The sequence below is a fragment of the Trichoderma atroviride genome, chromosome 7 (assembly GCF_020647795.1).
Source record: "Trichoderma atroviride chromosome 7, complete sequence".
In the NCBI taxonomy this organism is placed as follows: domain Eukaryota; kingdom Fungi; phylum Ascomycota; class Sordariomycetes; order Hypocreales; family Hypocreaceae; genus Trichoderma; species Trichoderma atroviride.
Window position 1 is genome coordinate 3,545,965 of NC_089406.1, and position 23,638 is coordinate 3,569,602.

The following is a 23,638-nucleotide window of genomic DNA, read 5'->3' on the forward strand; positions in this document are numbered from 1 at the left end:
ACACTCACCTGCTCATATCCTCAGAGCATAAGCTGAATCGGCCTGCTTCTCTACTATCCTCATAACCCTAGTCTTTCGCGTTGTGTTAGAACGATCCTCCTTTCACTGATTTTGCTTTTGCGGATTCGAAAGCCTGTTGGTTGGCATCACCAATCGGAACATGCCCTTGGCAGAATAGCACTATTGCGTATCCGCAACAAAGTGGCCGAGGCTTTTTAGTGCTTTTTGTTTCGTTTCTTCGTTTCTTCCCTTTGCTTTGCCCAAAATACTCTGCTCAATCTATGGATATTATTATTCATGATACATAGTATGCTACCCAAGTACTTATTAATAATTGACACAAGTGCTAGACATGGGTCTGATCAAAGCATCTACAACTCATCTGAAAACTCATCTTCCGCATCATAGTCGTCCACGATCCAATCTCTGATCTGAGCTGTACCATTCATCACCTTCTTCCATATCTTGGGCAAGCAGCTCTGAGGAGCCAAGATGTAGCACTTTGGCGCCGGCTGTTTCGGCGGCTCGTTCACAACGTGCCAAGTGTCGCTCGGCCCATCAGTTGACAAGTCATCCTTCACTGGCTGCAGCCCCGTTGGGATATCTCGATTAAATGTAGCGCGCATGAAGATCTCGTAGGCAGCCTCTGGCTGGTACGCCGGGACCATGTGACCCGCTTGGAAAACTCTGGAGAAGCTATAGTTACCATACTGGCGGGTCAAGCCAGCTACGCCCTTTGCCGTCAGAAAGGGTGCATAGCCGGCGCGTGCAAACTCCTCGCTGTGTGAGTAAGGCACTGCCAAGGAAGCCTTCTCGCCACCGATCCAGTTACATGCGTAGTCACGATCGCCGTACATCATGTGGACCTTGATGCCATGGTCGAGAAGATAGCCCACCGCTTCGAGGAATCCTCCCTGGAACTCGTCGTATGAACTGGCAAAGCTACTGCTCACAGCGGTAGAATGGACACTGAAGTTTACTGGAGATCCAATGGCACCGAGAACACTCTCTTCTGTCAGAAAACCAAACATATGGTTCGGCGGGTAGGGGTCATTGAGAGTATGACCAATGTCAAGCCAGCTGCGGTCAAGCTCAAAGTAAACCTTTGCGGCTGGTGAATAACACCAGTCCTTCACATCGTCACAGGGGTTGACAAGGTTGACTCTACGAGCGTTGACGGTGGATACGTCAAAGAAACTGAAGCTCTGCTGACATCTCTCTATTTGCTCCTTGCAGCCGTTGGGCTTGGTAAAGTTGTGCTTCAATTCCTTGTAGATGGACTGGTTGAAGACTTGGATACCATAAGTCTAAGTGGAGTGGACAACGTGGTTAGCACATGCTTAATCTGGGTACTACTGTATACTTGCATTCTTGTATGGAAAGTCAATGTATGACTCCTCCTGAATAAGAGAGTCCAGCCAACCATTGACAATGCCAAGGGTGTCCAAATGAACGAAATGAGCGTGTTCATCGGCAATCGTGCCATTGGCAATCTTCTCGTTCTGCTGTTGGAAAAATCGCATGAAGCCTGGGCCGTAGTGGCCGCCGTAACTTTCTGCCCAGATGCTGATGCGATCGTCGCTGGGCTTGTAGTGAGGAAACTCGGAAAACCAGGTTTGCGCAAAGTGCCACAAGGCGTGGGCGGCTTGAGCGGTGCTGTTGGTTGTGTGGGACTGCTTCTGGCTGCTAAATGTGCCAATCATGGAAGTCAAGTTCAGATTTGGTAATCCTTGCGAGAAGTCTGCGGGTTTGATGTCAAGCCCATCGCCCGAGAGGTTGGCTGTGCAGTTGGTTGGGATGTCGTAGGAGAAGCCAACCTGGGTGGGCTCGTCGATGTACAGCATATTGACCTCATTGTTCCAGCTCCAGGGATTGAGCATGGTTGACTTGGAGTCATCATTCACGAAACAAGGGCCATTTTCCATGAAGATGCCGTACATGGATGAAGAGCCGGGCCCTCCATTGAGCCAGATAGCCAGTGGAGCGGTAGAGGGGTTCTTGCGGGCCTCGAAGAACCAGAAGAATCTGATGATCTTATGTCAGATAGCACAGAAAATGATTAATTCTCTTATTGAGCGTGACTTACGTGTTGACGGGATAGTGTTGAGGCTCGCCGTCTGCATCCTCAAGCAGCCCGGGAGGAAGGTGGACATGACCCGCGTACGATTTGACGCCGGGAGTTGTCTCGCAAATTCCGGGCTATTTCATCTCTACTGGTTAGCATAACAGCATCAAAAGAAAAAGCGAAAGCGCGCGACAGACCTCCTTGAAGGAAATGGTGACATTCTCGTGGAACTTGGATCTAAGCACAGTGACGCCGTCTGGCTGTGGAGGGAACTGCGCGACCGCCACGCCGGCGAGGCCGCTTAAGAGCACGGCAGCCGATAACATGATGTCGACTAGGTAACAACTAATTCATTTAGCAATTCAAAACGGCCAGACAAAGTGAATCAAATAAACCAAAATGACTCCGTCCCAACGTGACGCGCAGAGGGGCTTGAACGCGGATCGCTCAGAGGCGGACAATTGCGTGCCCTGCGTCTAAGCCGCAAAAATATAGACCCGTTTAGCCGCTCATCACATCGCAATAGACATCGGCAGCCGCAAACATGGGCACCTATTCGCATCACGTTTCCAGTCGCTAATCTTGAAGTGCCGTAAATGAAAAGAAATTAAATAAAACGAGATGTCTGCCGTGCTTGGAAACATTAGTCCCAGTGCAGCTTTGCCTTGTAGCAAGGAAATTCGACTTGTCGCTCGAACACCACGGCGTTTCTCTGTATCACGCTTGAAGTCAGGTCACGGGCACCAAATTTCAATACGGATTCGGTGTCTAAATTGCGCCATCTGAATATGGTGCCAAATAGCGATTCATAGCGGATGGGTAAATGACAGGAACTTAGTGCCAGAAATGGTGCTTCCCCATTCCCCAGATTGTGGATATGTAGCGGTCACAATCTTATCGCCCTGCAAGGAACACAATGGCGACTCAGGACCCCGATCATATGGTCTACGAAACATATCACAAGTTTCTGGGGCCAGCACATGGCTCAGCCCTCAGGAACCGGTAGATGAGAGCCTCACCGTCAAGCTGATATTGAGAAGCAGGGGCACCATCGAATCATAGCCATCGGAGTGAGACAAGTGTCTTGCTTGGGATTGGCGATTGCAGCTAGTCTGTCGAATAAAGGCAAAATCCACCCACGCCTGCGCATGTGACACATGAAATAGGTGGTAATTTTCGCTGGTCGATCACAGCCTTGCCTTCTCTATTGTATGAACTGACTATCACAGTGATGGCAACGTGATGGCGTTAATTTTGGTGTAACTATCGTATTCATATCCGATAGCAGGAACTATTAGTGTCATACCCTAGACTCGAATGACAAATGCTGCCCGAGGGAGGGATTCCCTGGGTTCTAGAAAAAATTTGAGGCTGCTCCCTTGCTTTCGGAATTAGCCAAGCCTCAGCTCGAGCGTTGTTCATTTTGAAAAATTTGAAGACAGTCGCGAGATGCTTGTACAGTGGACGAAGTAATCGCGACTCAATGTGCCGCGCCAGGAACAATCTCTCAATGCACGGATATCCAATACCGCCCCGGGCTGATAGCTGTCGACTTAGTAAAGAGTGCTGATTAAACAACTTCTGTCTTCTTAGTTGCAGCGACCCTCATACCAGGCCTATCGTGCGAGGCTAGAGGCAACAAACAGCTAGGAGCGCGGGTCAGGATAATGTTCCCGGTGTAAAGGAGCAAGTGATAACACAAGGCGCTTCTGCACGCTGCCGCCTGCTAATTACGCAGTGACAATCACCCCTGGTAAGCTGTTATTCTTCCTATATCATAGTTTTGGTGTCAAATGATGCGTAGATGTATGTACTCCGTACTAGTAGCCAAGACAAAAGAAAAGCAAAAACAAAAGTCGGTTTGCTAGACCGACCCACTGTTGGCCTCAGTTCCCGATCTTGACGCTTGCTCGGGATGTAATGGCGATCGTGACGTGGATCTTGGTGATGAACAGTCCAATAAAACGCTGGTATCAACCGATAAAAATTGATGCGATTTTAGCGAAATGTGACAGCTCCATTCACAGGGATTGTGGAATTAGGCTCATCTGCCAGCTATTATTACTCGCACTTCCGCTGTCCGTGCGAAGGACCCTACGCAGGTACAGAGTAGCCACATGGTACCTGACAAACATGCTTGAAGCTACCCGTATTTCCATTCTTGCGGCCGTGATTCTTGCTATTTGTGAGTTTTATACCGTATGAGGCGGGATGGCGAGTCATGTTGCTAGGTCGTACAAGCACAGCTCAAACTTTGCACACATGACAAAACGAGCGTCGCCAAGAAAGCCTCATGTTTGGGGGAGAGATGCCACGCCTTGGCCAGGGGTATAACGACGGACATCAGCAGTTGTGCTCAGTATTTGCAATAGTAGGGCAATCCTAGTACCAAATAATGGTCGTACACAGGTCCGCCCGGCTTCGTGGGTATAACAACCGCTAGATGATCCTTGCGGGGAATTGGTACAGCCAAGGTCGGCAACTGCTTCATGCTTGTAGTCCCTGTGCTTTGTCTTTGTTAGCTCGCTGTAAACTTTAATGACGGCCGGGAGCGGCTCAAGATTTCTATCTAGTCTGTGCGTCGTTGGACGCACAGCATTGATAGTTTCTCAAGCGGCCTCTTACTGCCAGTACTCGCTATAGCCACTGTCCTCGACTCTGGCTTGCACGAGAACCACTGTGTAAAGCGAAGATCTGACCAATCCAGCCAGTAATGTTTCTCAAATTCCCGAAAGAATGCATTGGCCCGTGGCCCGTGGCCTGCATCTCTCCTCCTCTTTGAAGAGTCACCGCGTCCGATTGAACGTACGTCGAAGCTTATTCTGCCGTTTCCTTGCATATTTGTTTAGCATAAGGGAAGGGATATCGTATCATTGGCCCCTGTACATGGCGAATTGTAGCTTGCCGAGTTGTACCGCTTCTGTTCGCTGTCTACCGTCACGGCCGGCAAACAGACGCAGCATTACTCGCATTACTCGCAAGAATCCAAGCTAGAAATCTCATTTGCAAGGGTTGCTTGTCACACGTCTGACGGGTAGATGTGCGGAGCTGATTCCTTGTGATTACTTGCATCGTAATTGGATAGACGGATGCAGTTGTTTGTCGGATTTATGCCATCACGGATCGGCCGATGAGCAAACGACGACATCGATAGCCTTGGTCGCTGTTTTTGGACTTTGTCGCCAAACTAGAGACTCTCAATTCTTTGTAGTAGTATCGGCTATGCCGTCTTCCCGCAAGCAAGCTTTGATTCCAATCCCGTGTTCTGTGCCTGTCGCGTCAGTGACGCCCATCGAGCAGCCTGAATAGAGACAGGACAAACCTCTGTGCGCCGTCGGGTCGGGATGGATGCGGTTTGTCTAAATTTTGACAGCTGATTTAGTAGACGCCACAGAAAGGGGCTCTAGAGATCCAAGCTATGATGATGGCCCAGCTGGTCAATTGATGCTTTTCTTTTGCGGGAGTGGGATTGGAGCTACCGAAAGTTTCCAGAGTTAGCTCAGGTGCAGTTGAGATCGACGTGCCCCGCCCAATGACTTTCAGCGCCGTCGAATGCTAAAATGCCCCGGATTCTGGTGCTTCGTAGGCGGCGTTTTTAGGGCATTGGCAGATGGTTGACAGCTCGAGGGCTTAGCAGTAAACATGGATGGAACCAAGACATGAGAGAATCTACAGTGTGTCAGACTAATCAAAGATTCTACCTTGCGGGCGATCTATTTGGTAGACCTGTCTGAGCGATGAGAGATGGAGCTGGAGCTGGAGCTGAAGGCGATTACTTGTAAATGCATTGATGAAAAGATCAAATGCCACTCAATACGAAATGGATCAATGTATTATTAGCTACATGTTCCGTACCATTCATGAGAGCAAAAAAGAGATACTCCATGCTTACTTGTATACGGATAGATATCGCCTCATCCGACAGACATCCGGCTGGATCTCAATCTCAGTCTCAATCTCGTACCCAAGATTACGGGACAAGGGGGTGTGGTCCTTTGACAGGGGACGACGTTGTCCGCAGGGTTCATTAGCAGCTGAAGCTATGGGGCTACGAGGCGCTACGAGGCGCTACGAGGGGCTGCAGGGCACTAGCACCGCTAGAGCCAGGCCCCAGAAAGGCACCCACAGCGCCTCGCAGCTCTCGTGCTGTCATTGTGTCATTGCCAGCTCCTTAGGACTGGGCAGACCCTTGTCTGGGCGACATTTTCTCTCTTCTTCTTCTCTTCTTCACCTAACCTGGCTCCATCCACCAAACGCCACATACTGTGCTGCATCCAGTCAGTACCCCTGTCTCCATCATCGGTCACTTTTCTTGGGATCTCTCAGCTGCTCGCTCACGTCCTTGTCGGCCCGGATTTGCTGGCCACATCCTTGCCGATCTCGGTTACGCTCTTGGGCTCTTCGCATCGTGACGATGCCACCATCATCACCACCGTTCCGACCATTACTGCTAGCAGCTCCTAGCTTGGGCGCTCACAGTTCAGTTCCTCTGCGGCTTACTAGCCGGCTGCCGGCTTATCGACGCTGGCCATCTACGGAGCATGTGCAGTTCCCAAGTGGATGAGGGTTGTGTCTGTCACTCAATGGCTTTTCTTCATGGTGACGGCGATGGTGTGGCATCTCTCGGAGCCAAATCTCGATAGCACACACACAGGTACAACCTTTGCGTTTCACTGCGTCCCATAGCTGCAATTCCTAATTGTACTCATGTAGAAGCAGCATCTACTTAGTATCCGTTCCCAGCATCTGGCTTCCAACTACGGCGTCCGACTATTGGCCAATCCGCCGAGTACTACTTCTTTCCTCTAGCACAGAGCGCGAGCACCAGCGGATTTCGCCGGAGCCAAGAGCAATCAGTGCTGGGCCTCTTCATGAATGGCGGCCACGCAAGGCGGATATTCGGGCGGGTCAGAGCCCATTCCATACCCGTGTGGCTTTTTCCTAAACCACCAGCTGGGACTATGATTCTGTACGACTCTCCAACTTGGCTGCACCCCCTACCATACACACCCGTGGGGTGCGTGCGAGAGCCTAGGCAAATCTTTTATACCAGTCCACGGGCTTACTTGTTAGTCTCTTCCCCCAGATATCTCTAGACCGGCCTCGCTCTTTTCTCTTTCTTCTTCATATTCTGTCTTTTCTTTCCCATTCTCTAATATTCTCGCTGCATTCTTCTGTTTCTTCTTTTATACCTACTAATAATACCTGCATTGCGATTCCAGCGCTCAAGATCTGTTTACCTGCCGGGGCATCAATCCATTTCATTCGATCCAGCCATCCGAGAGAGCAGTCGCATTGGCCTGTCCCGTCGACTACTTGAAGCTGCTACTACAGCAGATAGAACGGGAATTCTCTGAGCTGAATAGTTGGTGTCTATTTACTTGCCGTATGGCTTAGCTGGCCAATACCAGAGTGTCGCCGCCATGGGTCTACTCAATTTCTTGAACAAACGACCCCAGGTTGATACGTCGTCTGAGCAGAAAAGCCAGACTGCTTCTGCGCAAGCCCGAGGTTTGTCTCTCATATGTCTTATTTGCTCTTCCATTTTCCTGTTGGAAACATCGCAAGCCGTTAGACAGACATCTAATAGCCATACAGGAATCATTACTAGTCGTGAAAGCGGAACGAGGACGCCGGACCCATCGCAACGACTGCTCAAGCCGAGAATTGTGGGCATTAGCGAAGCACGTCCCGGTACAAACCCAAAAGATTCCAACAGCACAAACTCCCAGTTTCAACTCAAACCTACCGGACGCAACCCGAAAGATTCTATAACATATCTAAAGCTAGACCCTATTCCGGGATTTGGCGACCACCAACGGCCCAAGAGCCGCCACAATGTCGAACAGCTCACCCCGGTGTCATTGAACTTCCCTCTTCCTCGCAGACGCTCATCAGCTTTTGTTGATATTCTAGATGCTCAGGGGGACATAAAGCCTTCTAATTTCAAGTCAAGAATCCAGGCGTCCGGCACTCGTGATTATGGCGAAGATGTCGCTGACAGGAATATGGTCGAGACCTTGCCAAGCCCAAGATCTTGTGCCGTTTATTCCTCTCTTTCTGGCTCGACGCTCCTATATCGTCCACATGGCAGCGTATCCACTGCCAGTTCTTCCAAGCACGTCTTCAAGGGGCAAACAGAGCTTGAGTATCCCAGAGCCAACTCTATTTCTGCGGCCGGATTCAACGGCCGTCCATCCTCCCGGCAAACATCTATCATGAGCCGCCCTGGGTCTAGGGGAAGAGTTAGCCCTGCAGCGGAAAGCTTTTTTGAAGCCAATGAGCTTCATGATTATCGCCCCCAATCGAAGATGTCCTATGGCCAAATATCTATAACTGGCAGCCGAGCACCTACGCCACAGCAGGCTCCGAGGACAGCAGATGGTAGTTATATGCGAGATGAGAGCAACACGCTGTACGATGACCCTCGCTCCGCTTCGCCACCTGGCGTCCCTCGCTACAAGCCTAGGCAGTATAGTTTGCCCGGATCAGTTCGCTCGGCGCGAGAAAATCTCAACAACTCTCTTTTGCCTCCTCATTTCGATCGATCTAGACAAATGTACCAGCAGCGTTGCAAAACACCCACCTCTCCAAACCAACTGCACAGTTTCCGCCATAGAGTGGACAATGACTGGAGTCGTTTCAACAGATACGCAGGAGACTATCTACATCCGACCAAATCAACCTGGGAGAATGCAAGCTCATCAGCCTCAGAATATGCGCCCTCATTTTCTTTTGGCAGCACTGGTAATCTTCAAATAGACGATTCTGAAAAGCAACCTTCTATCCGGACATTCGGAAGACGGGGATCCATTTCGTCCTATGCCCCATCTGACTACTCCGGTCAGCAGCTGACTGGCGGCCGCAGCGTCTGCACGGCGGATACCTCCATTGACATACCTCATAATTCTCTATTCAATGAAATGAAGTTCATGGGTGGCTCTTCTCGCAACCTTCGATCCCGAGGCGGTGATAGCTCTATTGCTCCCGATCGAACTGGCGCAGAAGAAGATTCCGGCGGCGAATCTATTTTCATCTCCCCTGCTACGCCATCAGAAGAGCAGCCTCCTTTTAGCCCACTGTCACCAAGTCATAGGTATGGAGGCCTCAGTATAAGTAGCTATGACGCTACCAGTATATCCGACTCGGATGCCGACTCCTTTTGCATCGAGCAACGGCAAACTGGTCGGGATGGTGAAGCACTCTTGTTCAGAGCTCAGGGTTTCGGCGATGACGGCAAGAGTCTACCAGGGCTATTCGACGGCTCGGAGAGCCTCGCCATACCCAAATGGCCAGAAATGCCTGCCACTTCAACAGATGTATCTGAAATGGGCGATGATGAATCATCTGTCATCGGACTGGCTGTAACTTCTCCCGAGCCGCGCCAAACCTCTTCAAGGCCCTTTACTCAACGCGAACGACTACTGGCCCTCGGTTACGATTACGATTCAGATTCAGATATTGAAACCTCCTTGGACTCCGATGAGGTTCCTGAAGACCGAACATTACAGCTACTCACTGCTCTGGTAAGGGGCAGAACATCTGCCGCCGCTGGCTCTCTGAGCACAAAAGGCCCATTAACAGACATGAAAGCAATTGCAAAACTCCGCAAGGATATCAAGAGGAGACAGCGGCTTGATGCTTCCCCTGCGGGACGGAGAAGCAAGTCTTCCAGTAGTGAAAGCGGCGAGGTCAACACTACTACTGCCACGACGAGTTGATGAGAACCGGAAGAACTGGAGATATTTTTTTTTACTGTAACTATTATTACTATCCTGATGGAGGAGGACCACCATTTACATGGAAATTTTTCCTTTGTTATTAGCAAGGCGTTGTTGATTTGACGTGGGTGGATTTTGGAAAACACATTTTACGCTGCAAGCAGCAGCGGAGTTGCATATAATGAGAGCACGGGTTTTTAGGTAGCCTTCTTTTTGTTTAATATTTTCTTTTGTTCTATCCAGGATCAGACTGTTGGATACTTGTATGGGCTATTGGCCAGGATCAAAGACATACGCATAATTAGAGTCTTCATCAAACTAAAACACGAGCGCGCGCCCACGTGGCACCAATTTCTTACTGCTACGATAACATGTGAGATGAATGGACTGCCATCAAAGGGAATTCTAGCAATTCTGTTTAGTGAGTCATCTAATCTATGATGGGATACGGCACTATTGCGTTATCTACGAGACCCGCTCCAACTCTCCATTGCAAGGAAAGCCCTTGAAGAGACCGATGATAGTTTCGATTGAGCGGCGAAAGAAGAGTAAAAAAGACAAACACAGTTCATGAAGAGCCAGAAAACATGTTTCAGCCCCGAGGAGCTGAATGGAAACCTCTCTCCTCCCACCCCTAGATTTTCTCCTGCAACTAACCACTACCACCGGGCATTAGTTCGCAAACTAGCCCATCGACCCCGTTTTCAATAGATCTCGTCAGCTGGTCCTAGAAAAGCGCACACCCTCAGATTCGCAATCTCCTCCGAGCCAATCAAGACGTTAAAAAGCCTCGCCTTGTTTCTTTCGTAGCATTGAAGATGGAGGGAGATATGCAGGGAAGTGGAGAGGGGATCGTGAGTGGATTCTTGTAAACCATCGACGCGAAAAGAGAGAAAAAAAGTCTCCAATGCACGCTTCTTTTGAAGCAACTACTGCAATGAGACAAAGAACGAGTACGAGTCAAGGAAGGATAACGGCAACACAAGGTGTGCTTATTCGTCTCAGCGATGCTATTGAATTGCTCCCCTCTTCCCCTGAACAATAACCCAATAACCCAATAGCCTAGTTCAAAGGGGCCGCAGAACCACCACCGCCACAATCACACCCCATCTCCGTCCTAAAATGGTTCGCGTCCTGGATAGATTCCAGCTTCTTCAGCGCTAGTTTCGCAACCGTCAACTTGGCAGTCACGCCGCTCTTTGTCGACGTGGCATGGGCAATCACGTTGCCGTGTATCATTAGCGCGCAGAGAAGCTCGCTCTCGGCTAAGATTGCTACTCCCGCGTCGTCTGTGGAGGGCGGCACGCTGGCCATGTGAAGCTTCCACTGCGTACAGCGGTAGTCTTCTTGCAAGGCATGAATTAGGACGGTGACTGGGTGATTGGAAGCGAATGACGAGAGCAGCGACATGTCCTCGAAATAGGGCTGTATGAACTTGGCAAAGAAGTCTTGCACCACGGAGAAGGAGTATCCCGAGTCGACAAACATGGCACCCACAAGAGCTTCGACGACGTCTGCCAGAGCTTTTGGCGGCTGTTGAATCTCAGCCCAAAAATCCAGCGTCACACTCGGGGCCTCAGCTGAGGCACCTTTATCCGAGCCAGCTGCAGCTTTATTGCCATGCGGCTTCCGGCAGCCCTTGGCTTTTTCCTCAGCTTCCTTGGCCTCGGCTGTATACTCCCTGATCAAGCTGTGGAGAGAGGATGTAGCAAGCATTAGGTGCTTGCTAAGGCCGAGCTTAACGCAGAGAAATCCCAAGAACTGATTCGACACCATGGCCATCTTGTGTTCTGTCAGCCATTTTGGATCCGCTTCGGGGAATCGGGTATATAAAAAGTCGACCACGACCATGTCTATCAAAGCATCTCCCAGAAACTCAAGTTGTTGGTAGTCGCGCCTGATTTTTTCTTCGTATACGTACGATGAGTGCTTAAAGGCGCTGCGCAGAAGAGGCGCGCACTGGAAGCGGTAGCCTATGATCTCAGCAATGCGTTCCACCATGTTGCGCTGCGCCGCATTTGGCTCATAGGTGTGCCATTCCGGAGTCGTATATCTTGCACGGTAGTCGCTAAAGTTAATCATGGTGTGGTTTTCCGAGCTGACCATGGCTGTGACTGCCTTTACCGCCATGTCCATGCTATTGTTGCTCTTGCCTGTCAAGTACGCTGCTCCAATGAGCGCTTCGCAAACGTCTGCAATCGATTTGTGTGATAGGCAATGCCGTCTGGCCTTTGCTTTGGTTGCTTTGCCCTTTTTCAACCTGAGATCGCTGGGATACCATGTTCGACGGTCAAATGCTCTAGTACGAATATAGCCCGGCAACTTCTTCTCTATGGCATGAGTAAACAAATTTTTGTTGTTCAGCATCAACATCCGCTTTACATGATACTCGAACTCGTTTTCGTGGGGGTAGAGCGTGTACACAGAAATGGTTGTAGCCATCTTTAAGAAAGTGTCGCCAAGAAATTCCAGGCGTTCGTAATTCTTACCCATGCCGGGCTGAAAATCGACCTGGTCTTCACCGTGCTCTTCGGTATTGAAACTGTCCTTGGTGATTGCTTCTAGAGCAAGTTCAGGGCGAATGGCCAGGTCAACTAATGAGCATACCTCCGAGGCGATCAAAACAGAGTCGATCCTGTACATTACCACAGGCAAAAGCAAGGCCATGAAGACAATGTCAATCGGCAGCTGCATATAACTAATTAGAATTGGGAGAAATTGTGACTTTATGAAGCAATACTCACAGGAGATACCACAAGCGGCTCAAGAATCACGTAGCAAGTGTTGTCCGCCTCGTCACCGATAAAGTACTCGTCTAAAAAGTTTCGTCTTATCGAAAGAAGTTCAGCGTTGACGACTGGCTGCTCATCACTCCAATTTCTTCGCTTTCTCGACTGCAAGGAAAGACTGGTGCTGTACTCTTTGATGTTCTGCTCAACCTTTTTATACGCTTGGCTCTTTGGTTGAGGAACACCAGCTGGAGTCGGATCAGATGGCTTCAGCTGTTCGTTGATCCCAGCCAAGATGAATTTACGTGATCCGTCCCATGCATCTATGGCAAGTTTGTCCTTGAAGAACTCTTTTGGAGCATTTGACCACTCAAGACGCTCAGTTGCTGCAACGTGTTTCACAACCTCCCAGTCGATATTTGATCCGTCTTCAATGTTTTGGCTTCCGGAAACACTACAAGGAGCAATAAAATATGGAAGCTCCCGTGGTTCAGCCTCATATTGCTTGCTAAAAACATGAGCAAAGAGCCTAAGTGTGAAGCGGGATAGTGCCCTTATTTCCTCAGCCGTTACTTCAAGGGAAGGCTTTGAATGTGAAAGTCGTACAGTAGACGTTTGACCACTGTCGAAAAATAAAGGAGCGCTTGGTATATCAGGCAGTGGATTTCTTGTCAGAAGAATCAGGGGCCGAGATGGGTACCCGAGAGCTGCTTGTTGGCTGAGAGATATGGTAGTCTGATACAGGGCGGTAGGAATCTCAGGGCCGAGACAAAGTGACCAGAACCTGGGTTTGACTAGCATTTCATACTCTGACATCTTGTCTGCTGAAAGCGCTAATCTCGCATTTCGTATTACAGGCAATTTCTTGGCAAAAGCCGGCCGGAGATGTTTATCGATGTATCCCTTTTCAATCAAGATCCTGCAGGCTTCAAAGGCAGCTGAACACCTTGCTAGCTGTTTGGTTCGTTGTGATATTCCTTGAATAGTCTTGATAGGAGATCCATCTGGTAAGACAACGCTCGCAATGAATTGTTTCTTGTCGGACTTGACAACGTATTCTATTTTTTGTAGTCCATCCCGGGATAAAGATGATGTGTACTTTGCCAAACATGCCAAGCTGTCGACAAGCTTTAGGCCACCACCCGACTCGGTGGCAATAATAGTCTCGCAGCTTTGCAATACCTCAGGCCTGACATCAAAGTCTTCCACTTTACGATCTTCGGGTAAAGCACGACAAAAGCGTTGTAACTCAAAGGCAGCTGATTTCGCTTGCTGGAACTTTCGATGATGGTGTATGTTTTTGCTTTCTACCAGGGTGACGTAGAGGAACGAGCTTTGTCGAGCTCTGCCTTTGGACTGAATATATTGGATGGCTGATACGCAGAGGTCAAATCGGACGATAACGTCGCATTCTGGCACATCGATTCCTTCCTCCGCCACGGAGGTGGCAAAAAGACAGTTGAATTCGCCGCGTTTGAACTTTTGAAGAGACACGACCTGGTCCTTGAGGGACATGTTTGCGGCACCTGAGGTGGCGTTGGAACCAATCTAAGAAAGCAAGATATGTCAATAAAAGCTAAAGAGCAAAAGAGGCAGAAATTCTTACCATGTAGGCTGTTCTCATTCCTGGGATACTCATTCCTGGCTGTTTGAACAAATCTGCCAACAGGAATGCAGTCGTTCTTTGTTCCACAAACACAATGCACCTTTTCGAGAGCCGCTGACTGAAGGCATTGCCAAGGATTTGATGGAGTGTTTTGACCTTTGGTGATAGGTCTGACCAGTTATTGGTTATTGGTTCAAACTGGTGGTCTCGTATAATGTCTCTCGCTCGACTAACAGCCGCTATGGCCTCATCGCTGTCTAAAACATCAAGGTCTAGAGTGTCACGTCCAGTCTTTGCCTCAATTTTGACCATTTCGTCGTTTGTTGTTAGGAGTTGCCAGTAACGGTCGGCGCACCATGTACCCAAGACTGAGGATGCCTCTTTTGTAAAGCTAAGATGCGCTTTGAACTGCGGATTCCTACCGATACAGCGAGAAATCTCCTCCCACAGATTTGTCTTTGAGTGTTCGGGATCCTCCAGTTTCTCGTAACATTCGGTACGCTCTGTTTCATCTCGATTATCCCGGAGCCCCCCCCATGGCTTCGTCCGAGATTGTGGCGATTTTACCACAGAGCATTTCTTCCAAGTCCATAGCAGCGATGCGAACATCTCCTTTTGATGTGTCCACCGGGGATGCCGTCATACCGAGTATACGAGGACGCTCATTCTCCCAACGAGGATAATACTCCATGATTCGGGCGTACGCGTGATTCTTTTTGGTATGATGCGCCTCATCGAAGACAAGCAAGTTGACTCGGTCCATGGAAATGAATCCAGCGCCGAACATGCTGAGCAATGTCTGCGCGGTACATACGAATGCCATGTTTTCTGAAAATTGCTGACGCCAAAACTCTGGATCCCCGATATCGCCGTTCATGTCGCCAAAGATTTTGCCAATTGGAAACTCGAGATTGCTGGTTAGCACAGCATACTGCTGGAAACACAACGCCACCTTTTCCACGATGAAGAAGGCAGACTTGGGCGTGTAGCCCTTTTCACGATTCTCTATCTCGACTTCAAGGACTCTCCGTAGAAGAAGTGCAGCGATTAGTGTTTTCCCAGTGCCTATACACCGTCAATCGTGAGTGCTGCGCTCATCAGGAGATCGAGAGTCGCGTCGCCATACCTGTGTCAAGGACCACAATCGTGTTCTCGTTTTTTGCTCGCTCGTACAGATCGATCTGGTATTCGCGGGGACTCGCAATAATTCTCTCAGAACTGCCTCTGAGTAGCTTGTCGACCGGTATCTTCTCCAGGCGCTCCAAACGGCTGCCCATGTCCGCCTTCGAGGCCGCAAGGACTTCTTTCTGGTTCTTCTCAAGCCATTCTTGGAACTTCATATCCTGTTTTCTCTTCTTTGCTACCGGTGCTTCTTGCGCTTGATTGTCGATCTTTTTCTGCTCCTCATCTTCGACGACATCCTCGAGTTCGGCTTGGTCATCAGTCTCTCGCACAACATCTTCCAGCGGTGGACTTGGTGTATCTGACATTCTATTCTGGTGAGGGGTGAATTTAAACTGTAATAGAATAAAAATTGTGTTTGCAAAGAGTAGCAGATTCTTTATTGATGCGAAGCTCTGAAATTGTGGCCTCAAGTCCCTCGATGATGGGAAGGAGATGAAGCAGATATCGCAGTGCAGATGCAAGAAATCGGAAAGAATACGAAGGGCGAGTTGAAGATGACACAAGGAAGAAAAGAAATCGAGCACGAAAGGCGGTGAGAGCGTTCTTTTTTTAATGATGAGGCTGAGTACACAAAGAAAAAAAAGAAAACAAAGAGCAGGAGAACAAGGAGAAAGATGGATAAGGCAGGGCACGTGCATTTGTCATGTAGCATGGCACCTGCCGCAGACCGCGAACACACGTCGATACAATAGCATAAAGAAAGCATCTTTTGTTTGATAGCATATTACTGCGACTATATTATCATTTAAATTGTTGGTACTGCATTATAATCTCCGGTTGTGTAATGCGGTGTGTTGCCTCACTTGATTTCCATCACTCTGAGGTGAAATTGTGTACTACCTACGCCGGTAATATTTCACTGGACACAAAGCGCCATGTTCACTCAGCATTTATTCGACCAGTCATCTCTTCAAGTACATGTAGTAATTTAACAATACACGTCTATAATATTGCTACAAACAACTCTAACATAAAGCACGTACTATATGCGCGCGCTCGCCGTGATGTGGCTTGTGACAGAGACATTAAAAGCAAATACCACCTCCGAATCGTCCATCCTGACGTAAAAACATACCAAGCTGTACCACAACGAACTGAACATATACCACTTATAACTAATTTTCTTTTCATCGCCCTGAAAACAAAAAAACAGGGCCTCCGATATACGACTCTTCTTTACGCGCATGCCTCGACGTGCTATCCAGAGGGCCGTAAACATGATCGATATCAGTTATTAGAACAAAACAGAACAGAAAAACAGAATGAGGTAGTTGCAAAAAGTAAATAAAAAAGATCTCGCTGCTCAGGCTGCCGTCATCTGAAAGCAAGAGATGCGATAAAACAAGCAAAGTTAACATCTTCAAGCGGCTGGCTACTGCGGCTGCATTGGTAAAGCAGTGCCAGCCCCTTGAACATGGCAAGACGTTGGAATGCCCTCAGACCCCGTGAGAGCAAAAGAAGCCTTTGTAGCATAGATTGCAAACGTCGCCGAGTCAGCAACACCAGCGAGCTCGGCTCTCCTGGCAGACGGTCCATTGACTCCCTGGAGCATGGCCTCAGCCCGTCTATACTCAGCCTCTTTCGACATGAGAGTCGCTTGAATCTCGCCTAGACTCATCTGAAGATGCTCTGGGACTTGCGCGGCGGGGTTGATGTGATCGGCTCTCAGCGCATAGTACGCCTGTTCGGCCACGACAGCAAATTCAGCAACCTCTGCCGACCAAGCACAGTGAATTGCGGAAACTGGAGGCGGGCACGAGTTGAGCTCCTGGGTCTTGAGCAGTCCGAAGATCTTATCCGATCTCCCCTTTTGCCGCTTTCTAGGTCGTCCCGGCTGCGCACCAACGGTGGTTGAAGTCTCCGATCCAGAATGACCCGGCTCTTCAAAGACCAGTTGATGTTTTGAGCCAACTTCCGGAGTAGGGGCTTTGTGCACGAGACCTGGCCATGACGGCTGTGACAATGTTAAATAACCTCGAATATACCAATGGCTTGAAACAGATGGGAAATACTTACCAGCCTGGGGTTGTTCAGGTGAACCAGGTCGTTCCCTTGCCGGATGCAGAATCCAATTAATTCTGCTGCTGCCGCCGGGGCTTCGACCCTGGTTTCTTGCGCCGGCCACGACCCGAAATGGGAGCTTTTGCCGTCGTCTTCGCCTCCCATTTCTCCCTCATCTTCGGCTTGATCTGCTTGCTTTCTGCTGGGTCTCGAACATTGAGCTTTTTTCCCTCTAGACTTGTCAGGAGTTATTTCAGTACTTTGCGCCATTTCCAAAGCAATTTGCAAAGATTCACGAGCACGGGCACTAGGTCGTCGTGCTCGCTGGTTTCTTTCCAACGCAGAGGTAGCGTCTTGGGCCCCAAAGTCCTCTGCGGATCTCAGATCTGGAATACTCGCGAGCTCTTCCATTGCTCGTCTGGACACCTCCAATTGGGTGCGGAATACTCCTTCAGCAGGCAGTCCAGTAGGCCTTGGGTTCTGAGAGGCCTGTCCAGCCGCTGAAGAAGCATCTGCCGCCATGCCAACCATGAGTTGTCCCTTGTCATTGCTCGTCATGAAGCGTGATTGAGCAGCTCCGACCCGAGGCTTTGATGCATTGCGTTTGCCTGCGAGCGCAGCAGCAAATGCCGCGGGGCTGTGGTATTTGGACTTGTCGAAGCAGAGGGAAGAATGGTTCTCATACCTTTCAGTCTGATGGCGCACCGGCTGACCCTCAGAGAGATCAAACTTTTGGCCGGTAAAATGGCCGGAAGCCTGAGTCGACTTTCCAGCAATGCTTCGCAGAGAAGTAGGAGCGCGAGAAGATTTCTTGTACACTTGTCCTTCAGGGATGTACTGCATCTCTGCCGTATAGCCAGTAAGATCGTAATTGGCCACCTGCAAAAGCGTCAACATTAGCTCTCTCAACTTTACGCCTCGCAAAGACCAAAGCACTTCAATGGCTGAAAACAACTGACCTGCTCCATAGGATATTCATTATCATGTTCCCATCGAGTTTTGGTCAGTATTCCTGACACATACTGGGGCTTCAGTTCAGGGATCAAGTTCTTCAAGGACTTGAAAGTCTCGCCCCTTATATGCTCGCTTTCGTATTGCGAGGCTGGAGCCGGGATTGGCGTGTCAATCCGAAGGTTTGCTGAGATTGTGTGCAGAACGGTCTGGGCTTGGCTTGAAAGCTCCACAGGCTTGCAGCAACAGATATTTCCAAAGGGAATGACATCTTTAAACGTTCCAAGGAAGGCGTCGTTGCTCATCGCGCCCTAGGCGTGAGCATTGTGTTCATTGCTACGTATATTGATGACTTGATCTTTAAGCGCCTGCTCTAAATGATGTGGAGACAGCAGCTTGGTTGCCGCAGCTCTTTGCACGATTAAGAGATCCGTGGCGTCTTCTAGGAACGGCTTTTCGATTTGAACATGGACAAAGCATTTTAGCTCCTTGTCCTTTACCCAGTCGTCGAAATCGATTTTGTGGTTGAAGACTCCACGGCCACTGAGGAATTGAAGGCCCATTTGCGCATCTTCTTCGGTGATTTGATCGACGGGCTGTGGTGGGCGGTTCTCATGTAGCCACTCGACAAGCGATGGGCCTTCCATGTCCGTCTTAACCGTGTGAAGGGCTGACTGTTGGACGGCAGCCCATTCCCATCCGTGCCATTCATCGCAGAGGTCAATGTAGGTGGTAACAAAGTTGTGAATCTGGGTCCTGTGAAGCTTGAGGTGATTGAATACAGCTACACTAAACGAGTGCTTTTCAGAAAGGCGCAGAAGGATGATCCATTGGATGCCTAGGCTCAGGTCTTCCCATTCAGGTGTTGGCCCTTTGGCTGTAGCGGGCGTGGTGGACTTCATCCCTTGAATGCCGCTACGACTTTCCGGAAGATTAATAGGAAGAGGCTTTCCCGATGCCAAAGAATTGTCTGCCTTCCAATAATTAAATGTCTCGGGAGTAAGAAGTTCCTGGGCAACGTCTTGCTCGGTGGAGTCGGGAAATAGAGGTGAACAATCATCTTCTGCTTCTGCGTTTGGAGGCCGTGGCAAATGGGCCACGCGAGCTCGACGAGCCGGTCCTTGAGTCGCTACAACAATGTGAGTCTTTTCTGTGACATTGAGAGTGTGGCTATCTGATGGTGTGAAACTTACAGTCGCCATCCAAACCCCCTTCCTGCTGAGTAGCTGCTCCCTGAGAGTGTCCATCAGACTTGCCGAACGGAGCTCCAAAGGTTTGCTCTGGTCTTGGCTTCTTAAACAGACCAGATATCAAAGGCAAAGGATCCCCCCGCTGGGTTGAAAACAGTATCGGCGCCGCTATCGTATGGCATGGTAGCAACTTTCTTTTGAGGCGAGAAGCCCCGAGGAGGAAATATTGAAGGTTCTGACTTTGTTGGAGAGCCAAGCTTACGAGAATGAGGCGAAAATTGGCTACAATGATTGATCAGTATCTGTAATTTTCGTTCGGAAGAGAGCTCATGGATTGCTCACACCATTTATGCGCGATAATGTCAAGGCAGGAGAAGAGACAGCGGGTGAATGAATACAAGAGCTGGGTCAAAGGACAGCTCTTTGTAACAGCGTTCAACTCCGACGGAGATATCCTGAAAGGTGAAAACAAGAGAGACAAAGGGATATTGCGGACAACAACTAAGAAAAAATGTTGAGAACAACTGCAAAGCGAGCGTGATTGTTTGAGGTTGCGACGTTGGACAAAAGTGCAAAGTGAAGGCGAAAAAGCGTGTAGTCTTTGCCTGAACCGTGGCAACAAGACGCGCCTGAAGTGAACAACATAAACACCACGAAACTCGTAAAAGAAGAAGTAAATAAGGAATAGCCAATGAGAGAGAAAATGTTGACCAGCTGGCAGACACGTCTATGGGTGTTTGGTTTGGCAGTGCTGGCAGCTGGCCATATAAAAGACCATGAGGGCTGTCTATTATAGAAAGCAGCCTGCTTATCGCAGCTGGAATACGTAGGCACGATTCAATGAGTGAATAAAGCAATAATGTGATTCAAAGAAATTTTTGAATTTTGCTGTTCGGAGTTTGTTAGGAAATAATGAGGCAGGTCCGATCGCCAAGTTATATCAACATGTGATACACGGCCAATCTTCCACCAGATCTATCAAGCTTTTGAGGCCTGGAGAGTACAGGCTGTCTCAAAATTGTGATTGAGTACGTATTTGTATTTGAATAGCTACTCATCAAGCAAATAGATCTTTCAAGTGAGAATTAGATTGCCCAAGATGCATTGTATCCTCTGTTTGGCCCATTCTTTCAGTCTTTCCCTTTGAGAACAAAGCGACCGTACCCCTTTATCCTTTGATCTGCTAGTGATTGGTATTAATGTGTTTCTCTTATCTGTAACTCTTCTATCATGATACCCCGTATGCCAAATTCGGCAGATGGGCCCAGTAATGATGTGTTTCCAGCCAGGGACATCATCGACATGACACCGCCAACTCAAGATTTCGATACATTGCATGTGTTACTAAGGCCTTGCTGAAGAATGGCTCGAGCCAGCGCGAGTAGCTAAACTTGGGCAGTAAAAATTTGAGATGAGAGCGACATGAAGCTGTTCAAGACGACACGCTTTGACGATTGAGCTTCTTGGCTTGAAGTAAAACCGCAACTGCATTCTTTCAGCTGCGTTCTTTCAAGAGGTTCAAAAAATATTGTCATTCGTCAAAGACTCAGTCCCAGTCCAAGCTATTTTAAGAACATGACCAGTTAGTATACTTTAAAATAAAAAGTTTCTCTTACCTTGTAGCGAGAAATTGCTCTCCAACAACCATGACCCTAAAATCCATCTAGTTTGGACTGCACAATGCCACTACCTGATTTACTTTGAGGTTGTTGCCAAGAGACAAAGCTGTGAACATTGACGTAAGCGGCTTTGTTGTTTTCTTGCTAAGATTTCAGCTCACGGCCAGTCATGTACAGTAACAGTGAATGCATCACCTTCAAGGTCGATAATTTGCATTCCTAGTCAGCGCCTCATTAGATCTAGTAGATCGACTTACCCATGAGGCCATCGATGTTGGCTTATACATGTACTCTCCACGCTCAGCTACAGCTTGAAGCCTTTTGGACTGAGTTGCACTAGAGCCACAGAGTTGATCAGCTATAAAGGCAAAAGTTGGAGGCTATATAGATATTTTCAATTCCAATTCCCAACATGGAAAACAATTCACATCAATTGGCATCTTGGACAGGCGTTGCGGGACATCGCTTCCTACTCCAGCCATGGCTTCCCTACCCGTCGCCCAAGTTCTTGGACTCATTTTCACGTCCTGTGCCGCCGTGGGGTTTCCTGACATGTCCAAAGAGCTGGTCATGGGAAATAGAGGGCCTGTTGGACTGGCGTGGGCATCCACCACCACTGTTGGCTCGTTGGCGGCCATGAAGACGTGTCTAGCCGCTGCTGCCCCTGGCTGGCTGCGTGAAGACTTTTTATTGCGAGACCCAACTATAGATGCTGCAATCGGGTTGACTTCGAATGTCAACAGACGGTCCAAAAGAAGAAAGAACCGCGCCAGGGCTCTAGGAATTGTAAGCAAAAGACAGGTATTGGCAACATCCCTTGTCGCTTGACATGCATGTAGTCTCTTACCCTTTCTTAGGCTCGCAAGGGCAAAGAAGAGGAGGTCACACAGTTTGATGGCCTCACGAAGCAGGTATTATCCAGTATTCCGAAATGCGAAAAGGGGCAGACTCTCTCTGTCTATCGCTTCTTGCGGGATCCGTATATGAGCGCCGGCACGACCTGGGGCAACTGGATCGGCCTCTCAGTAACATTGCTAAAGATTTTCGACCTGTATCTCCTTTATTTTAGGCATGGCAAACTTTCTGTAGCAATACTGACTATAGTTCCATGGGCTGTTTGCTTCTTTGTGGCGGTAGTTATGCTGAGACGAAATGCTTTGAGGGCAATTCCTGTTAGAGACGCCGCTGCGGATGTTGCCGATATACTTGAGGGAGAACTACCGACTGCGGACAACCCTGGGGGATATAGAAGGGTGCTTCTTGGTACTCCAGTGAATCCTCGGCAAGGCCTGATATGGAAGCTTGGCTGGATATTGATTGCGTTATCTTGCGTTGCCTCCCTCGCTGCCAACTGGCTGGTTCTATATATACAAAACGACAAATTGACAAAGCATTGGATGGCATGCCAGTTGTTTTGGACATTGGCTCGGTCCATATTCTTCCACTTTGCAGAGGAAATGAAGCCAGTTCCTGCGTTTCGACCAAGAAGAGAATCTCTCAATGACCTTCCAGGGGCTGACAAGGAGCATATTCAGCGATTAGTACTCGGCCTAGCAAAATATGAGATGCACTTTCATCCTCGGGGTGGCTACTCGTATGGGCAAGACCTGTTGTCGTTTGAGTCGATGGAGCTCTTCCTCGCAGTTCCAACCACAGACAAGTTCCCAGTCGAGAGCCTTTGTGGTGACAAGACACAACCGACACTCAATTTCAAGGCCGTTCTCGGCGACGTCTTGCTGGTGAGTGTATCTTGGCTGCTCGGCTCAAGTGAGACGAGGTTCGACCTCTACGACTGCTGCATCGTTGCGGTCACAGTCAATGGCCAGCCGCTTATTATCCCCGCCGCCCGAGCACTTGCAAGTACGATTGGCGCCAATGCCGCTCAAGACACGGAGATGGGAGAGGATGACATAATATTTGAGAAGGGGTCAGAAAATGAAGGACCGGATACCACCAAATGGGTGTATTGGATACCGTGTTCGGACGGAACCTGGTTAGAGGCTCAGTCTGACAAGTCGGAAATTATTGGATCGCGACACGTCGAAATCTTTACAAATGATGGGCTAACGGACCATCTCCAGCTAAAGCAGAAGGATTGGAGGATCAGTCTTCGCAGGGCAGAGGAGGTGGGAGAGGTGGTCAAAAAGTCTTGTGATTGCAGCCGTTGGCTGGATCAAATTTGGAGTAGGCCAGCGTGAGCCATCAGATGGCTCTTCGGTGCTGTATTGCCTTTTGGGCGTGTAAATAGTTGAAAAGTTTGAAAAGCCGAGAATGACAAGAGAATACATATTTGGGATTGCTTGGTACATGTATTGCTCATTCATTTCCTGTAGAGATGAGAGTTTGCATATATCTTGATTCCTACACTCCACCAGTTTTACACAACGCCAGAATACACATCTCAGCCCCAACTGCTAATCTTCAACCAAGTTCCAAGAGAATCGAATAGATAGGTCTCCACCACGCCATTCAAATTGTCGGAATAATTCTTCATGGCGATTAAATTGCACAAGAATATCGCTGCGGAGATGGTGGAGATGCAGCATCGGGAGCAGCCGAAGCCACTAAAGC

At 48.9% G+C, this 23,638-nt stretch overlaps 8 protein-coding genes across 8 annotated transcripts; 2 read left to right on the forward strand and 6 right to left on the reverse strand.

Moving 5' to 3' along the window:
- Positions 1–268: 268 nt before the first annotated feature.
- TrAtP1_013176 (uncharacterized protein) lies at positions 269–2,989 on the reverse strand. The gene is made up of 4 exons (XM_066115817.1): positions 2,263–2,989; positions 2,087–2,199; positions 1,368–2,025; positions 269–1,307 (listed from the first exon to the last, which is right to left on the reverse strand). The coding sequence occupies exons 1-4, from the start codon at positions 2,389–2,391 to the stop codon at positions 372–374; spliced, it is 1,836 nt and encodes a 611-aa protein (XP_065971917.1). The 5' UTR covers positions 2,392–2,989; the 3' UTR covers positions 269–371.
- Positions 2,990–7,134: 4,145 nt separating this feature from the next.
- Positions 7,135–10,135, forward strand: TrAtP1_013177 (uncharacterized protein). The gene is made up of 2 exons (XM_014088307.2): positions 7,135–7,576; positions 7,664–10,135. Exons 1-2 carry the CDS (start codon positions 7,489–7,491, stop codon positions 9,784–9,786), a joined length of 2,211 nt encoding a protein of 736 aa, XP_013943782.1. The 5' UTR covers positions 7,135–7,488; the 3' UTR covers positions 9,787–10,135.
- A 713-nt stretch (positions 10,136–10,848) lies between these two features.
- TrAtP1_013178 (uncharacterized protein) lies at positions 10,849–12,279 on the reverse strand (the record flags this gene model as incomplete). Its single annotated transcript, XM_066115818.1, has 1 exon — positions 10,849–12,279. The coding sequence occupies one exon, from the start codon at positions 12,277–12,279 to the stop codon at positions 10,849–10,851; it is 1,431 nt and encodes a 476-aa protein (XP_065971918.1).
- A 233-nt stretch (positions 12,280–12,512) lies between these two features.
- TrAtP1_013179 (uncharacterized protein) lies at positions 12,513–14,433 on the reverse strand (the record flags this gene model as incomplete). Its single annotated transcript, XM_014088788.2, has 2 exons — positions 12,513–14,063; positions 14,122–14,433. The coding sequence occupies 2 exons, from the start codon at positions 14,431–14,433 to the stop codon at positions 12,513–12,515; spliced, it is 1,863 nt and encodes a 620-aa protein (XP_013944263.2).
- A 205-nt stretch (positions 14,434–14,638) lies between these two features.
- Positions 14,639–15,611, reverse strand: TrAtP1_013180 (uncharacterized protein; the record flags this gene model as incomplete). Its single annotated transcript, XM_066115819.1, has 2 exons — positions 14,639–15,186; positions 15,248–15,611. The coding sequence occupies 2 exons, from the start codon at positions 15,609–15,611 to the stop codon at positions 14,639–14,641; spliced, it is 912 nt and encodes a 303-aa protein (XP_065971919.1).
- Positions 15,612–16,678: 1,067 nt separating this feature from the next.
- On the reverse strand, positions 16,679–18,275 carry TrAtP1_013181 (uncharacterized protein; the record flags this gene model as incomplete). Its single annotated transcript, XM_014088789.2, has 3 exons — positions 16,679–17,260; positions 17,323–18,186; positions 18,267–18,275. The coding sequence occupies 3 exons, from the start codon at positions 18,273–18,275 to the stop codon at positions 16,679–16,681; spliced, it is 1,455 nt and encodes a 484-aa protein (XP_013944264.2).
- Positions 18,276–18,569: 294 nt separating this feature from the next.
- On the reverse strand, positions 18,570–19,630 carry TrAtP1_013182 (uncharacterized protein; the record flags this gene model as incomplete). The annotated part of the gene is made up of 3 exons (XM_066115820.1): positions 18,570–19,387; positions 19,452–19,491; positions 19,559–19,630. 3 exons carry the CDS (start codon positions 19,628–19,630, stop codon positions 18,570–18,572), a joined length of 930 nt encoding a protein of 309 aa, XP_065971920.1.
- A 1,917-nt stretch (positions 19,631–21,547) lies between these two features.
- On the forward strand, positions 21,548–23,265 carry TrAtP1_013183 (uncharacterized protein; the record flags this gene model as incomplete). The annotated part of the gene is made up of 2 exons (XM_014088790.2): positions 21,548–21,853; positions 21,925–23,265. 2 exons carry the CDS (start codon positions 21,548–21,550, stop codon positions 23,263–23,265), a joined length of 1,647 nt encoding a protein of 548 aa, XP_013944265.2.
- Between the last annotated feature and the right edge of the window lie 373 nt (positions 23,266–23,638).